The 18,508-nt window shown below is 50.9% G+C and overlaps 1 protein-coding gene across 1 annotated transcript; it reads right to left on the reverse strand.

Moving 5' to 3' along the window:
* Nucleotides 1-358: 358 nt before the first annotated feature.
* Nucleotides 359-9,893, reverse strand: CATSPER1 (cation channel sperm associated 1). The gene is made up of 12 exons (XM_036259676.1): nt 9,005-9,893; nt 7,644-7,835; nt 6,842-6,955; nt 6,417-6,576; nt 6,044-6,135; nt 5,778-5,921; nt 5,554-5,617; nt 5,307-5,379; nt 5,112-5,172; nt 2,696-2,771; nt 533-647; nt 359-385 (listed from the first exon to the last, which is right to left on the reverse strand). The coding sequence occupies exons 1-12, from the start codon at nt 9,891-9,893 to the stop codon at nt 359-361; spliced, it is 2,007 nt and encodes a 668-aa protein (XP_036115569.1).
* Between the last annotated feature and the right edge of the window lie 8,615 nt (nt 9,894-18,508).

Raw genomic sequence — 18,508 nt, forward strand, 5'->3', positions numbered from 1 at the left:
CACACTGAGCCTGGTCTGCTTTCCAGGTCCCCCTTGGGCTGCTGCCAATGCGCTTGCTGGGCTGAGCTAAAATGCCCAGCCCTGGTGGGCTGCAGGGCACCACGAGCAGTGCCTTTCACCTGCAACACTCACGCTCACACGCTCGGGTGTGCACACACGCACGCACACACACCAGTTCTCCTGCCTTGTGCCTTGGCCTAGTCAGTGAGGAGGCAGGGCCTGCTAGGGTTTTAAAACTCTCTTGGGGCCCAGCTCTTCAGGCCTCAACAATCATTCCAGCAGGTCAGGGGACTTGTCCCGACCCCCCACTAAGCAGCTTGCCAGAGACTGAAGTCTGTCAGCTGTCCCTGTCCAGGGATCACTTCCTGAAGTCCTCTTCTCCAGCCTGCAGGGTGGGATGAGAGGGTGGCTCTGCCTCATCCAACGCCATGGTACTGTTGCTCAGGGCCACTTCTGAGCACGACCCTCCTGCCTGGCTTTCCCGTGTCCCTCCTCCACCCTGGCCCCGCCTTCCTGGTCCTGCCTGGTTCACCTCAAATGCAGTGTCCACGATCTCATCAATGACGGATGCCTGGGAGCGGAACTTCTGTTGATAATGCTCCACCCCAGCGGACAGCTGCAGGAAATGGAACAGGAGCTCCTGCTGTCTGGAGGGTCAGGGGGCAGAGGTGAGCCCTGGCTGATCAGCGGTTGCACCTTTGAGCCCTCAGAGCCCCTCTGATGACTCTTGTTGCTTGCCTCCCCCCACCCCCCATACATTCACATGACCTAGACTCCATTTCCAGCCACGGCCCTTTTCTTCGTGTGGCCTCGCCCCCCACCCCACTCTGCCTGTACCACAGAGGGTATTCATTGTGTACCCCCCCAACCCTCCATCCCTCCATGCGTCTACCACCTGTCTGTGGCTCCCGCTACCCCATACCTCTCCACACCGACTCACCGCCTAGCCATCCATCCTCCCATCTGTCTAGCCATCCAATCACCCCACACTTTCACTCACTCACCTATTCCTCCTCCTGCCCGCTCTTCCCTGGACCCCATTCCACCCCCTCACCATGCCGTGCGAATGTTGACTACCCACATCAACCCCCACCCATTCCCCCACCCTACCAGTCATTCGTTACTGCCTTCGCTGCTGCCTGTCTTACCAGCCCGCCTATGAAATGACACCGAGTCAGTTACACTGCAAGGTGCTCCAAGAACACAGAAATGAACAAGAAACAGCCCCTGCCCTGGAGAAGCGCATTCTGCGGCAGAAAGCAAACCACGTGTGTTTACGCTGTAAGCGTGAACACGGCACTGAGGAAGGGCTTCCCGAGGAAGTACCACAGCTGAGTTTAGAAGATGCAGGCCCAGGCAGGCCTCCCGGTTCCCTGTTCCGGAACAGCAGGGCATACACTGGGGGCTGGGGCAGGCCTCAGGGAAGGGGGTTCTGGGGTATGGTGGATTGGAGGTGGAGACACCCAGGAAAGGTCAAAGCAAGGTGCCTGGACCTTACCCTCGGGGAGGCAGGAGCCCTTGTAGGGTTTCAAAATCAGAGGAGGGAAAACAGCCCATACTGCTTTTAACACAGACCACTCTTTAAATAAACAGGAAAAAATGATGTAAACAAACGAAAACAACACAGAGCACTCTTGGTGGAGGTGGACTAGTGGAGAATTTGGAGGCCAAGAGACCCCCAAGGAAAGTATAGCAGAGGCACAAGGGCCCAGACTAGGCTGGTGGCCAAGGAGCTGGCCAGGAGGTGAAGTAAGAATGACTGGAACTCAGCTCTCCCAACTCTTCGTCACTTGAGCCTGGGATCGGCAGCCAGAGAACATTCCAGGAAGAGAACAGAGTGCGCAAAGGCCCAGAGGTGGAGAACTATGCGCTGTGCTTGGGAAACAATGTGAGTGAAGCAAGGACGCGAGGGGGTGGTAGAGGCTGCGACGACATGAGAGAGGTTGGCAAAGGCTTGGGCACGAAGGCCTTTGGGGCTTGGGCTCTGTTGGTGGGTGAGGAGAGCCCGAAGGGAGCCAAAAGTCAGGCGGTCTGTCCCCTGTTTTGGAGCCAGTCTTATGAGGTGGGGTGAGGCCTGGTTTTCAGAGAGAGGGCTGAGCCAGGCCTGAGACCTAGGCAGCAGTAATCTGTCCAATGTTCCCCTGCCTCGAGCACAGCCCTCAGCCCCTAGCTGTCCTGGCTTAGACGACCACTCAAGTCAACAGAAATAGGGTATTGCCCATCAGCCTTGACCCAAGCTGTTCCCTGACCCACCCTCCTCATCCCTCCACTGAGCTAAAGTCCACCCACCCTCCATGACCGTGCACAACTCTTTAGAGGTGGAGCCCTCATGGACAGGTGCTAGACTGTGTCCTCTTTGTGTCCCTGGAGACCTCACAGGCCTGACCCAGAGCAAGGGTCAGGATGCTTTTTCAGGAAGAAGATGAACAGAATCACTGCTGCCTCTGCCCTTGGCCCTTGGCCTCCGAAGGGCTCTCATGGTCCTATAGCTGCTGCTGGTGGGATTCTCTTGGTGGCACAAAATAACTCTTGGTGAGCAGAAGCTATTCCTGTTCTCCACGTCTGGCCCGCAGGCCTTGGTACTCCACTCCCTTCCACAGAGGTGCGCAGTGTCCCTTTTCCCACCAGCCCAGCTGTCAGGCCCCAGAACCCTCCCGAGACCCGAGGCCTCCCCGCTCCTTTTGGATCTCCTTACTTCTCAGTCATGGTCCCAAATTTTTTCTCGATGAGGTGTTTCTGTTTAGAATGTTCACTCATCACCTCTTCAGGCTCTGGGTATAGAGAAAGAAGGGAGAGGTCAAGGAGAAGCCTGGATTGAGCGGGAGGAGGAGAATCCCATGTGCCATGGAGCTATTTATTTATTTATTTATTTATTTATTTATTTTTGTACAGATAGAGTGGGAGGGAGAGAGAGGAAGAGAGAGAGAGAGAGAAACATCGACATGAAGGGACACATCGAGTGGCTGCCACCCACACGACCAACCAGGGCCGGGGACAAACTGCAACCGAAGTACGTGCCCTTAGCGGGAACCGAACCCGGGTCTCTCCGGACCGCAGGCCGACGCTCTAACCGCTGAGCCAAACCGGCCAGGGCTTTTTTTTTTTTATTATTATTATTATTTTTTATCCTCACCCGAGGACATTTTTCCATTTTTTGTTCAGGTAGAGTGGGAGGGAGAGAGAGGAACAGAGAGAGAGAGAGAAACATCGACGTGAAAGGAACACGTCGAGTGGCTGCCGGGACAAACTGCAACCGAGGTACATGCCCTTAGCGGGAACCGAACCTGGGTCTCTCTGGACCGCAGGCCGATGCTCTAACCCCTGAGCCAAACCGGCCAGGGCATCCCATGTGCCATGGAGCTATTTAAACAGGGGCTAGCACGTTTTGCCCAGGACGCCCTCAAAGAGATCGCTTCTCCAGGCATGGAGCGTATAGCAGCTTTGTATGTTCGGCTCAGGGTTGGCCAGTCAGAACAGCCTATCCTTTTTTTTTTTTTTTAATTTTTTTTTTTTCTTCATTGATTTTAGAGAGAGAGGAAGGAAGAGGGAGAGAGAGATAGAAACATCGATGACAGAGAACATCGACTGCCCACCTCCTGCATGCCCCTCACTGGGGATCAGGCCCACAACCTGGGCATGTGCCCTGACCAGGAATCGAACCGGCGACCTCTTGGTGCATGAGTCAACGCTCAACCACTGAGCCACACCGGCTCGACAGAACAGCTTATCCTTTTAACTATAGTGATTGGTTCAGAGATAGGCAGGTGATCAACTGGAGCAAAAGAGACTCATTTCTGGACTTTGTTGGAACTTCCGGTTGAAGAGGACCTCTCCGCTGAGAGTGCTAGAAAGGGCTAAACTGTGAGGATTTGAGATTGGAGTTGTAGCTGGTCATTTTCCCACCACAAGAAAGGAGCTGCCCTAAGCACAAAACCATGCGGCGGGCTACAGATCAGAGAGGTGAAAGGAGACCAAATTCTGATCGTCATTCAAGTCCTGGATCCAGCCATTCCTGAAAGCCCACGAACTTTCAGTCTGCTAAGTAATTTGAGCCAATTCATTTTTCTTTTTGCTTAAGCTCTTTAAAAGATTTTTTTCCTTTATTGATTTGAGAGAGAGAGGAAGGGAGAGGGAGAGAGAAATAGAAACATTGATGAGAGAGAACATCGATTGGCCGCCTCCTACATGCCCCCCACTGGGGATTTGGTCCACAACCTGGGCATGTGACCTGACAGGGAATCGAACCAGCACCCTCTTGGTGCATAGATTGACGCTCAACCACTGAGCCACACCGGCTGGGCTGCTTAAACTCTTTTGCACTGACTGTCTGTTTCTGGTGGAATGGGCAGGTGAAGGACCAGCTGACCCTCAGGTCCCTTATTCCTCTGGTGTTAATGATCCTAAGAGTGGGAGTCTGGAGCTCAGATTCTAAAGTTCTGAAGATCTTTAAGCCAAATCAATTGGCTCAAAATCAATTCATCCAGAAAGACTTATGTGTAAGTATGAATATATACAGAAAACTTCATTTTTGTAGACTCTCGATCCACTTTGAATGACTCTGGACAAGTATGTATCCGATTTTTTTTTTTATCCTCACCCGAGGACATTCTTTCTATTTTTTGTTCAGATAGAGTGTGGGAGGGAGAGAGAGAGAGAGAGAGAGAAACCTCGACGTGAAAGGGACACATCGAGTGGCTGCCACCCACACGACCAACCAGGGCTGGGGACAAACTGCAACCGAGGTACGTGCCCTTAGCGGGAACCGAACCCGGGTCTCTCAGGACCGCAGGCTGACGCTCTAACCGCTGAGCCAAACCGGCCAGGGCCCGATCTTGACAAAACCCTCAGACAGCTGAAACTATCGCATGTAAAACCACTGCTATAAACTTAAGTTATTAGCAGAAATGAGTGTTTGGTAAATCATAATTTGGCTAATTAGTCATTTTGCCAACTGGTCTTTCAAGAATTGACTCTAAGTTTCATTGACTTTTGGAGGATTGTCTCTGTGCTATTTGGACCAAAGTGCTAAGCTTTGAAGGTTCTGCTGAGTCTCAGACTCTAAAACTTTAACACTGAGCCAGGAATCCTGGGTGTGGAAGGAGGGCCAATACCTGTTTTGCAGAGATCCGTCAGCGATTCAGCCAGCAGCCTCTCATGGATCTGGGTGGCCCTCTGGGAAGAAGAGGCCTCAGTCCTGTCAGCCCCATGCCTGCCTGTCCCTGGAGCAGCCTCCTCCCTTCCATCCAGCCTCTGTGCTCCCTCCTTGTGTTTCCGGGTCCGTCCACCTGCCCCACCCGCCTCTGTACCTCCTGCTTCACTTTCTCCAGGCCTTTGAGCAGGGCCATCTGGAAGTTATCCACCAGGACAGCAATCACCAGGCTGGAGGTGGGGGGACAGTGGGGTATTCTCAAGGAGGAGGCTGTCGGAGAGGCCGGCACCCTTCTCTGGGTTCATCATAGCAAGGCCAGGGTGCGAGGGCTGGGAAGGGGTTGCCCCAGGTTTGGATGGGAGAAGGGAGTGAAGCTGGGAGCAGAGCTGGGGCAGCATCCTCACTTGAGGAAGATGAAGTACTGGATGATGATGTAAATCATGAGAATGGGGATGATGTACCAGGCGCCTGGGAGAGACAGGGTAGTGGGAGCCGTGAGCTCCTTGCCGGCCCTCACCACACTGCTGCCAGCAAGCATCAGAACCCACAATGGAGATGGGGTCACCAGCCCTCAGGGTCTCCCCCCCAGCCAACCTCCATCCTGCCACCAGCCTGGGGCTTTTCCCACCCTGGGCCCGGCTGTCCAGGTAGATTAGGGACCAGTCGTCCAGCGTGAGCAGAGTGAAGAGGGTGAAGATGGTGGTGAAGATGTTCTGGAAGTGCTTGGGGTCGGAGTGGCGGAACATCGCCCGGAGCACCACGGAGAAGAGGACTGGCTGTTCAGGCCAAACCAGGCTCAAAGGGCCTATCTCACCCCGTTCCCTGCCCCTGGGCCCCCCCTCCTTTCACCACAGGACCTCAGGCTCCCGCCCCAGACCCCACAAGCCAGGATACAGAGGCAGGTAAACATGAGGATGAGGATGGCGGTGATGGATGGCAAGGACTGAACTAGGGTCCTGGTCACTTCCTGGAGGCTGGTCAGGAAGCTGTGGACAGAGGTTGACAGGGAGGCTGAGTCTAGTGGTGGTGGGGGTTGCGGAGATCTGTGCCCAGGAGCCAGAGCTGATGCTGAACACAGGAGGTCCCTGACTTACAAGAGTCCCAGCCCTTCTCTGGAAAATGAAGAGAATGACCTGGCAGGAAGCTTATGCAGCCTCCCCTCCCCCACCCCTGCAACAGCTCACAGCAATTACTTGGGAGTCCAGGCCTGTGTCCCCTCTTCCTTCAGAGTCCCCATACCAGGGTGGGCAGCTGTGGCCCAGCTGACCTGAGCCTCCGCAGGACCCGAATGGCCCTCAGGGCCCGCAGGCTCTTGAAGATCTTGAAAATCCGGAAGACACTTTGGTTGTAGATGGTGCGCTTGAAGGAGCGTGAGTTGAGCTGCACGAGCATGAACTCCAGCACGGCCATGACCATGATGAAGAAGTCTGAGGGCACAGGGCACCTGAGTGTGACAGGTTCCTGCCCAGGTCCCTAGCCCCAGACCCATACCCCTCCCAATGCCATCACCCCCTGCCCCGTCCCCTTTTGTCTTCAGCCTCCCCTAAGCAGTTCAGTGGCTCCCACCATACACACACACACACACACACACACACATATGCATACACACACACGCATACACACACAGGCACACATGCACACGCACACACACACACATGCACGCACAGGCACATGGACCCCATCCCCACACACCCAGAATGTTCCAGGAGTCATAAAAATAGTCGAGGCCCATAGTAATGATCTTGAGCATAGCTTCCACCACGTAGATGCAGAGGAAAATGGAGTCAAAGGCCACGAAGTACCATTCTGCGGAGACACCAGGGGCTTGCTCAGGCCATCCCCTGAATGCTCTCGCCTCCTCCCCCTGGGAACCTTCACACGGCCATTTAGGGAGAGCCTGGCTTTGCCCAAATAGCTGTGTGTTAACTGCTCTGTGCCTTAGTTTTCTTGTCTGCAAAATGGTGATAATAACAGCCTGCCTGATAGTTTCCATGAGCATGAAAAACACTTAACGCAGTAAAATACTTAAAATGGAGCCTGAACTAGTGACTATGCAGGAAACATCAGCCACTCTTCTTCTCTCCTTAGTTTAAGTCCTTTCCTTCACCCTGCTCCCCAGGGCTTTAGGGGCTGCCTTCTCAGGTTTTCCCCTCCCATCCCTCCTGGGTGTCCTCAGAATCTCCTGGCCCTTCTAGCCCACCTGAGTTCCTGGCACCCTGCCCAGCAAAGCGGCATATTTAGAGCAGATACGCCTCCTAGTGGCTGTAGTCTCAAACAGCACATCCTCTAGTTTAGCGGACCTTTCTCTGGCTGCCTGGCTGACCTCAGCATCAACTCTGAGACTCATCTCTCATACCGGGTAATGTCATCTACTTCCCAGGGGTGAAGAACAAATAAGTTAAGTTATATAAATCATTCAGCACTGGGTCAGGTCGACAGGAGCCCTGAAACATCAATAGCCTTCTCCACATGAATGAGGATCCCCAGCTCTTACCACCCCGGATCTCTACTTCGGTGAAGGTCTGGGCCACAAGCATGATGATGTTGAGGCAGACAACAAGGAAGATGAAGGCATCAAAGATCAGGGACTCAGTCAGGATCCTGAGCATTTCCCGGAGGCCATGAAAGAGTTGGCTTAATTTTTCCCACAAGTCCACATTGTGCTGCTTCTTGTGGGCTCTGCCAGCTATAAGGGGGTCAGAAAGTCAAGTCTGTGTGGGAGTGGAGCTTGGGGATCCCAGGCCTCCTCTCAGGCTGGGTAAGGTGCCTCTATGTTAGCTCTGTATTGGTACTGGGGCCTCCAGCCTGACTCCTTCCATGGTAGATGCCAGCCTTTTTGGGATTTGTGATCTGCTTGAACACACCTCGAGGGCTCATGCTCCTACATCTCCATGCCTTTCTTTCTTCACACGGCAACCTATGTTTGGAAAACCCGATCCTCCACACCACCCCACCTTCTTGGTAAACTCTCCCTCTCCCTTTAAGATTCTACTGAAACATCTTCTCTTGTCTGCTTTTCCTACCCCATCCATTAGATGTTACCCCTCTCTGCTTGTTCATGGGGCTGTTGCCATGTTTACTATACAACTAGGGGTTAAGTTTGGGGGATTGGTGCATTAAAGCCAAGGTCCCTCCCTGCCCTCGAGCAATGCCCTCACCCAGCCAGTGTGGCTCAGTGGTTGAGCGCCAACCCATAGACCAAGAGGTCACCAGTTCGATTCCTGGTCAGGGCACATGCCCAGGTTGCAGGCTTGATCCCCAGTAGGGGTTATGTAGGAGGCGGCTGATGGATGTTTCTCTCTCTCTCTCCCTCTCCCTTCCTCTCTCTCAAAAAAATCAATGAAACCTATTTTTTAAAAAGGCCCTCATTCAGGCACTGCTCCCCCGGCTCTGCCTCGGGAAGCTCACAGTCTAGTGTGGGAGGTATGAGCAAATAGAATCCACAAATGTTCTGACGTGGCGGACAGGCCTCCATCATGGGACAGTCTGGGGTTGGCTGGGTAAGTGACCACCCCTAGCCTTAGAGCCCTCGGGGGCTGGTCTTCCCTGTGCTGCCAGGGCCCAAGTAATCCAGGTCCCATATTAGATAAGAGGAAATGGTTGAAAATTGAATGTGCGAATGAATAAAGCAGTGACCGAGCGAACAAAAAACTGATGGCCTGAAGGGGTGCCCAATTCTGGAAAGGAACGAGCAGATGATGAGCAGTCAGGTGAGTGAGTAGCCAATGAAAAGTGCCTGCAGGTGAGAGTCCAGCCTCATGATCTGTGCAGGGTTGGTGCAGGGCCTGAGTTAGATCTACAATCTGGGCCAGGCAGTGAGAGTTGGGGGTGGGGGAAGGGTAGGCAAAGACTCACTTTTGTGCTTCTGAAACCGTGCCTCTTTAGCCAAGGTTTCTGAGGTTTTAGAGGAGGAAACCTGAGGATGGACTTTGTTGGAGCTCCTGGAGGTATGTGGCTGAACTGTACTGCGGGAACGAGTCAAGCTGCCGGCCACGTCCACTTTGCACACACTAGGTTGAACGGCTGCTGCGCGAGAGTGTTGTGAGCTGACCCTGGCCTTGCTGCGGGGACTGTGTGGGCCAAAGACTTGGGAGCTGCCGTGACGGTTCTCCCCATAGTGACGATCACTGTGGGAGTAATGAAGATGACGTGCGCCGTGGTGGTGCTCGCTGGGTGTGCTGTGGTCGGGGGCTTGATAATGATGGTGCCTGCTACGGTCATAGGCTTCATAGTGGTGGGGCGCACTATGCTCACTGGCCTCACTGTCATAGTCGGACTCATTATGGAGCCCACTATGGTGGAAAACTTTACTAGGGTGGTGAGACTCACCGTGGTGGTGGGACCCCCTATGGTGGTACGACTCACTCTGGTGGTGGGGCCTACCATGATGTCTCCTGCTGTCACGGTGGTTCTCATCATAAAATAAGTCCTCATCATTAAAGAAGTCCTCATCATTGTAATGGTGGGAGAGGACAGTGCCACGGGAAGCATCCAGGGCAAGGGATATGGAGCGGTGGGCTCCACCATGATGGGGGGTGTGGCGGTGGTGGGAGGAGACATTGTCAGGGAAGTCTTGGAACTCATCATGGTGATGAGATCCATCACGATGATGGGACTTCTGATGGCCGTGGACTCCACTACGACCTGGCCTTTGTGGGGTTGATAAGCTGGGGTAAGAGAACACATCCAAGTCACTGGTGTCTGCCTCATTTTGAGCCTTTCTGGCCACCGAAGGTTGATCCATGACTATGCTGGGAACCCTGGAACAAGAAGACTCGAGACATAGGCCCAGCAGGCCCCTACCTGGATTGCCCTTCTCACCTTAGCTCTGGCAATGGGGCTTCCAGGAAAGCCTGATTCTTCTCACAGAATTCTCCCCTCTATGATGTCACCAGCTGGCCCTCATTCTCAAATGCCTCCTACTGGCTATACAGCTCAGAATCAAGGATCATTGTGTCTGACTCCTTTATTGTAAAATTAGGAAACCAAGGTCAAGTAAAGGGAAGGGAATGGTCCAAAGTGACCCATTAGGTCAATGGCAAAGCTGGACAAAGAGCACAATAATCTCTTATCACACACACAAATCTAGTGGCTTTGCCCTTCCCATGGGTCCATTGATAAAGCACCAATGTGCTTGGAGAAAGAGGCTGACCGAATCTGTAGGATGGGTCGTCTTATCTAGTGAGGACTCCTCCGCTGATTGCCTCCTGATGGGCGTTTACATGAGACATGAATAGCTTCCTATTCTGTGAGCACTTGAAGAAGCCATCCACAGCCCTGGCCGGTTAGAGCTTTGGCCCGCAGGCCAGAGAGACCCAGGTTCGGTTCCCATTAAGGGCACGAACCCTGGTTGCAGTCTGTCCCCGGCCCTGGTTGGGGTCGTGTGGGTGGCAACCAGTCGATGTGTCTCTCTCGTGTTGATGTTTCTCTGTCTTCCTCCCTCTCTCCCTCCTGCTCTATCTAAAGATAAATGCAAAAATGTTCTCGGGTGAGGATTAAAAAAAAAAAAAAGAAGCCACCCACAGACCTCTCTCCTAGACCATCATGTCACCAAGTTCCCAGTTATGTTCTTTCCAAGTCTCTGCAAGTAGCCAGCCCATCAGATGTTGCTCCTGAGTTCATACCATTCTGCACCACAGGCCTTCTTTCCTTCCACACCAAGTGGATAACACATGCACTGCCCAATGTGCTGCCTACTGGGAGGATTTTCCTTCACCAGCATCTTTCAGGGCCCCCTTGGAATGGGGCTGTATGCAGCAGACGTCCGATCCTGCTGGCAAAGCCTCCCATAAATCAGACCTGTCCTTTTTCCTCTTCCCCTTGAAGCTGTTGAGCGGAAACTAAGAGAGAGGAGGTGAAGCCATAGAAACAAATGCGATGGGACTCCCAAGCACCTGCTTGGGAGTTGGGCGGTTCATTTGTGCTTTTGGGCTCTGCTCGGACCCGGCGTCATATACACCACTCCAGTTTCTAGTGAGCTGCAACTGTACAAATACAATTTCATGATTCTGTGGCTCAGATAACACTCAGTTCATGAAGAACATGTGGGTCTGATACTTACTTGGTGTTTCATAAGTCAGGCATTCAGTCTTTACCAAGGTCCAGTAACAAGCCAGAAGCTGCTTTTTAGAGTTGGCAGAGGCTAGCATAGCCAAAACTCTAAGGGGCATAGCTATGATACTCCTACTGGGACTTGCCAGAGGCACCACAAGGCATCTTTGGCAGACACCTAAGTCAGGCACGTGGATCTACCAGGCGTAATGCCAAAGTGGTAGAGCCACTTGTATCATGGCCTGAACTTTTGAAGAGCTTTTTCTTTTTATATCCAGACCTAACATTGTCAGATTTATAGGTTACCTAGTAAATGAGTCAAAGCACTTTGTCCAAAGGTGATACGTGTTGGCTCCAAAATCCCAAAGACATACCATACATCACTCCTCTTTCTTTATGGTGTATGGTGTAGGGGACAGCATCTTGTATCTCACAGAAGATATCTGACATCCCCCAGACCTCTGGTCCTCTAGAAACTTTCCTGATGTGGCAGGCCCTTGAACTTCACAGGGTTCACCTCTGACTCTGGCACACCTATGTCCAAGGCACCTAGGATGCTTGCTGTTTCCTGCTCAGAGTCCACTTAGCATAATGGCATCAACTGAATGTATCAACATAGTGTTCTCTGTTGTCAAGACTATCATAGTCCCTCAGTTTGCAGGAGAATGGCAAAACCCAGGGGCAAGACAGTGAAGGTATGCTGTTATCTCTACTATGCAAACTGAGTATAACTTACCATACTCATGGGAATGTAAGAGAAAGCACTAGTTCAATAGCCACACACCAGTTGCTGGATTTATATTGATTTTCTCCAATAAAGATATCAAATCTAGCCCTGGCTGGTTTGGCTCACCTGTTAGAGCATCAGCCAGCCAACTGAAGAGTCTCAGTTTAGCAGTCAAGGGCATGTACTTTGGTTTCAGGCTCAATCCCCAGTCCTGGTCGGGGTCATGTGGGAGGCAACCAATCAATGTGTCTCTCTCACATCAATGTCTCCCCCCCCTCCCCATCTCTATCTGAAGATCAATGGAAAAATATCCTCTGGTGAGGATTTAAAAAAAAAAAAAAAGCCTTTGATGCTAATTGGTCTTCATGGGTATAATATTCAAATTAGCATCTGAAGCTGCAGTGAATTTGTAGAGTGTCATTTTAGCTAAGCTGGACCTGTTTACCTGAATTCTCTTCCCTGCAGTCCTGACTTAGTGAGGGCCACAGGTGACATTTTGTGCAAGATTTGGAGAGAAGTGAAACAGAAGTTGTATCATTTTTGCACTAGAAGGTTGGTGTAGGGCCAGAAGCAGTTGCAGCTCATTCACAATGACCCTCACTTGCTAGCTCACCTTGTTGGCGTGTGACAGCAGCTGGGTCCACAGCTCCTCTTTGCTAGATCCTCCAATTTCTGTCAGTCCTGTTCCAGGTGTATGTGTAGCTCCCTGAGGATGTGCCAGCTTCTCCTGTAGGTCATGTGCATCATCAAAGTTGGAGTCTCAGATGCAGCAAGAGACAGATGTGACTTCTGGTCCATCCTGTGGGTTCTAGCTCATCTTCACAGGTACAAGCATATTCTTGCTTCCCTCACCCCACATCCATCCCAACTGTTCGCCCGCTGCTTTAGCTCCAGCACCAGCTAAAAAGACAACAGTCTCATATAATTAGTTCTTGCAATTTTTTAGGGTCTTTTTCCTATAATACATCTTTACCATATATAATCACTCCCAATAACTTTGTTTCTCTGACCAAATCCTGGCTGATACAGTAACTTTAAAAGACATACAAACTGCCAGTTTTCTTTGTTAGAAGAACTTGAGAGCTCCATCCATGTCTTTCGTGCCCTTCTGCACAAAGACAAATAAATCAATGTTTCTGGTAGATTCCTTATTTTAACAAAGTGCTTATGACAGGTTTGGTTTTGCTTCTCAGCAGTGCTGTTTGAACACTGAGTCAGGAGCTGCTTCATTGCTTGAGGAAAGGGGAAGGTAGTGAAAGAGTGAATATATAAACAGCCCAAATTCTGCCCAGCCTTTTATCCAGAATGCCCCTTGAAACATGACTTTGCAGTACCTATGTCCCACTTTTCAAATCTAGACTGGCTGTGACTTGCTTTGGCCAATCAAAGTGGCAGAAGTGATGCAGTGTCTCTTAAAAGACTTGAGAAAGCCCTGGCTGGTTTGGCTCAGCGGTTAGAGTGTCAGCCTGCAGACCAGAGGCTCGGGTTCGGTTCCTGCTAAGGGCACGTCGTACCTCGGTTGCAGTTTGTACCCGGCCCTGGATGGGGTCATGTGGGTGGCAGCCAGTTGATGTGTCTCTATCACATAGATGTTTCTCTCTCTCTTCCTCCCGTCTCCCTCCAGCTCTATCTGAAGATAAATGAAAAAGAAAAAAAAAGACTCGAGAAAAATTGCCTGTTTTCTCTCACTCTCTTGAACCCACACTTGGCCAATGAGAACAAACCCAGGTTCATCTGCTAAAGATAAGAGAGACCGTGTGGAGCTCAGCTGAGTCATCTCGCTGAGACGGTCTTAGACTAGCCAGGCCCCAGTCACCCTGCCAGCTGATCATGTACCATGAGTGAGTTCAGCGCAGTGAGGTCAATCAAGCTCACTATGGGACACCAGGATGACCCACAATGTAGTGAAAAACAGTAAGTTCTTTAGCCCAGCTGGTGTGTGTCAATGGATTGCGCATCAGCCCATAGACCAGTGGTTCTCAACCTGTGGGTCGTGACCCCTTTGGGGGTCGAACAACCCTTTCACAGGGGTTGCCTAAGACATAACAGTAGCAAAACTACGGTTATGAGGTAGCAACAAAAATAATTTTATAGTTGGAGGTCACCACAACATGAGGAACTGTATTAAATGATCGCGGCATTAGGAAGATTGAGAACCACTGCCATAGACTGAGAGGTCCTGGTTCGATTCCCGGTCAGGACACATGCCCGGGTTGTGGGCTCAGTTCCCCAGTAAGGGGTGTGCAGGAAGCAGCCGATTGATGCTTCTCTCTCACATCGATGCTTCTATATCTCTCTCCCTTCCTCTCTCTCTAAAAATATAAATCAAAACATATTTTAAAAATAAGTTCTTTAAAGCCATTATGTGTTGGGGTATTTGTCATAGCACATAGCTGACTGGTACAGGCAGCATGGGAAAAGGGACATTTGAATTGGGTTTTGAAGAACAGGTAGGAATTCTCCAGGTGGACAGAATTAAAAAAAGCACTGTGGGCAAAGAATGCAGGTGTGAACGTGCCTGGCACCTTTGGGCAGTGATATACAGGTAAGTATTTAGTACCCATCACTCCCTGTGTAGCTCTGATGTGAATGCTGGTTGGTATTTTTGTTTTTGTTAATGAGTAACAAGCTTTTCTCATGAAGGGTCAAGTAGTAAATATTTTAGGCTTTGGGGGCCATACAGTCTCCATTGCACTACTCAACTCTGCACTGTATGTAGTGCAAAATGCCTCAACAATAAGCAAATGAAGAAGTGTGGCTGTGTTTCAGTAAACTTTATTTACAAAAACAGGTGGTTGGCCACATTTGGATTGTACTGGGCTAGATGACAACCAAACAATAAATCAATCTTTGATTCATAGTGTTTGTTGACTTGTAGTATGATGACTCCCACCATGGCTGATTTCACGCCACCAATGTAAGATCACTGAACACTGTTTGGATGAGACGCGTGTAAGTATAGGATTTCCACCAGACACATACAATAGATACAGATGCCCTTAAGAGCAAAAATAATAGTAAAATCTAGCAAACTAATTAGAAAGTAAGAAATTGTATTTATTACCTTAAATGGTAATAAGTACAATTTAATGGTAAGTTTAGATAATTTAAGTGAATAATACAACTTTTAATTTTTCATATAATTTGTGTTCAACAACTGGCTGGTAAAATTCAGCTTTCAAGAGAATGGTGCGTAATCCAGTGTGGTTGGAACCAATGGGGGCTGGGGGACAATGGGAGATGTAACTGAAAGGTTTTTGGGGGTCAGGCTAGGCTGGCCCTGTGGGCCTGGTAAGAGAGGGCAGTGTTTCAACAAGGAAGCGATAGGGTCAGATGGCTTCAAGAGGGCCATTCTGCACACAGAGAGGAGAGTGCATTTGCTGTGGGGAGCCTGATGCAGGTCGGTCAGGTAGAGGCTGTTGATGTAACCAGTAGAGAAACTCTGATGGCTTAGACTAAGGCAGATGTTGTGGGGAAAGAGAGGTGGTAGATGACAGTCATTTAGGAGTCAGAATGTACAGGACATGGTGTCAGGTAGGTGGCGCTGGGAAAAGGGTGAGGGAGACATTGAAGAGACACCATGAATTGAGGCCCGAGTGTCTGCTTGAATAGGGGTGCCAGTCCCTGAAACTGAGAGCACTGGAGGAGCTGGTTTGGACAGAAGATGAGGTGTTTGGTCTTGAACACAGTACTTTTTATTTTTTTAATTGGTTTTCTTTTTTAGAGAGAGAGGAAGGGAGAGAGGGAAACATCAATGTGAGAGAGAAACATCAATCATTTGCCTCCTGCATGCCCCCTACTGGGGATGGAGCCTGCAACCTGGGCATGTGCCCTGACCAGGAATCAAACCGGGACCTTTCAGTCCATGGGAGCACACTCAATCCACACCGGCTGGGCTGAACACAGCACATTTGATGAGCCTGGGGAACACCAGGAAGAGAGCTCTGGGCTGGAGATACAGTTAGAATAAAGGATCCAGAATCTTGCCTCTTGCAGCTCCAGTTCATGGGAGTGTCCTCACTCCTGTCTCCGGCCTAGCCCTAGGCCACCACTGGAAGCCACATCCCCTCTCTGGGACTCAGTGTCCCCATTTGTAATGGGGTACTGGGCTCTGACTCTGGTGCCTTGCCAGTGTTGTGAAAATCCCATGAGATTGGTATGAAGGTGGAGGAGGCTGTTCCTGCCCTGTCCTTTGCCCACTGGAGCATGCCAGGGAACTCTTGGGGAGGAGAGGGATGACTGGCTGGGGTCCTCAGATTCCTGCAATCCCGCTGGTTCAAGTCTATGAGATTGAGAAGGGCTGTGTGCTCACCTCCCTGCATCGCATCCCTTTTCCCCTCCATCCCCTCCTCTGGATGGCCAGCCCCCTCCTCAGGAGCTTTTGCCCTCCAGTTCCCTTTCCACTCCACTAGCACCTCCTGGGAAGCTGCAGATCACCAGCTTCCTCTCTCTGTGCCCTTTCTTACCTCTGTCCCTTCCTCCCACTCAGCCCACTCTCAGGGGGCTTATCTAAGAAGGCTCTTTAATAATGAGCCTGCAGGGGCTGCTGGGTGTGTGTGAGAGGTGGGACAATGTATTGCAGTGGTGGAAATGGGGGCTTGGGAGCCCGAGCACTCTGGTTTCTGTCCTTGCTCAGCTTCTCCCAGGTGGGTGGGCCAGGGCTCTTCACCTTCTTTGTACCTCAGTTTTCCCTTCTTTGAAAGAAGTACAAGAATAATACTTATCTCACCAGGTTGTTGTAAAAATCAAGTAAGTTAAAATATGCAAAGCACAGAGAAAAGCACCTAACACATAGCAAATGCTCAATAAATATTATCTGGCATCATTGCTCTTATTAATGTGCCTTCTCCCAGCAGCACTTGCACTTTATTAAAGGTCTTTCTCCTGCCAGCTCTTGTAGATGACGGGGAGTCACACGTGTCTGTACCTCGGGTGCCGCTGTGTCAGGAGTGGGCTACAGATGAGCTAGAGATGGTGACCCCCTCTGCTCTGGGGACAGCATGGCTTCCCCTGCTGGTCATCTCTGGCCATTCCATTTACTCCAGGATCCCATGCTGAACACTCTGAACTTCTAAGCATGACATTCAAGGCCTTTCATAATCTGGTGTTGGCACCTCTGGAGCATGCTTGCCCGTCCCTGTTCTCAGCTGGGACATCCTTCCTCCAGAGAGCCACTTCAGACACTCCTGTCCTCCTCTTTGCTCCCACCACACTGCACATCCTTCGATAACCATCAATAATCACGGTCGCCTATACAGTGCCTTTTACCTCAAAATGTTTTCCTCTACCTGCTGGAAAACTCTTGGAATGGATGTGCCACCCCATAACATCTACAATGTGAAGGCTGTCAGTCCTGGGGGAGTCCTGACAACATCAGAGCTCTGGGAACATTTCCATGTGCCAGGCACCGTGCTAGGTGGCTTATGTCAAATACTGTTCACTCCCCAGGAGGGAAATGGTTCATTTCAAAGGCGAGCAAAGTGAGGCCCAAAGGCTAAGACCAAGGTCATGTAACCAGTAGGTGGCAGAGCCAGGGTTTGAACTCGAAAGCACCTGTGGAGGTAACCGCCTCTGTCAAGTTGTCATCCCGGTTGCTACTTACACATCTGTCTGAGATGTCAGTTTGAGCTCCTGCAGGCAGGGACCACGTTTCACCCACTGCCAAACCTCTGGTAATGTGTAGAGTGGGCAGAGTGAGCAGCATCAGGATGGAAGTGGCCTCTTTGCAGGGCATTGGGGTTCCAGGGGCTAGAGCCTGTTCCCCTGGGATGTGGCTGAAGCTGGAGATGTTTGGACCAGGGTGTCCCAGGGGGCCCCTGCTAGCCACTGAAGGCTAATATTTGATTCAGTGCTTCCTGAGGGTCTGTCCTTGCTCCTACGGCATACAGAGAAACCATCTTCCAAGGCCTGATGTTTCCAGTTAGTCTCCGAATCCAGATATTTCTGAGTCCAGAGTTGTGCCCTCTGCTGAAATGGGGCAGGTTTGTAAAGGACAGTCCACCTGCCTGAGGGTCAGGGAAGGCAGGAGAGACCTGTCAAGGCAAATCTTAAAGGAAGGTCTGAGTTTTCCAGGAGGATCCAGAGCGACGTGAAGGATGTTCCTGGCAAAGATATGACCAGAGGCTAGGGCTGGAGACAAGGACAGGGGGAAGAGTGGCAGACAGACATCTTCTTGTCTATGTGTAGATGATTTTGAGTCTAGTAAAAATTTTTACCGCTGTTTAATGCCGGAAACCTAATTATGCATTTGCATGTCTATAATTATTGCTATTTTTGCCTTTCCAGAGCTCTGCTGCTAAAAAGTGGGGTGCTATCAAAATAGCCCCCTTTCAAGCCCAGGGAGTGTCATACAACCTGCCAACCAACCACTGCAATCTCCATTGCCCACACAGGTCATGACTCTCCACGAAAAATAAAAAGGAGCTGATAGCAATGGCAGTTTCTTCACTTGACATTCTTTTGGGGGAAGGCCCTGGGCATCAGCCTGGCCTGGGGCGTTTGAACTTTATTTGCATGGCCATGTGATAGCACTCAGGCGCACAGACTCTGAAGCTACGCTACCTGGGATCAAATCCTAGTGG

The sequence above is a fragment of the Molossus molossus genome, unplaced genomic scaffold (genome assembly GCF_014108415.1).
Source record: "Molossus molossus isolate mMolMol1 unplaced genomic scaffold, mMolMol1.p scaffold_m16_p_13, whole genome shotgun sequence".
NCBI classification, from domain to species: Eukaryota; Metazoa; Chordata; class Mammalia; order Chiroptera; family Molossidae; genus Molossus; species Molossus molossus.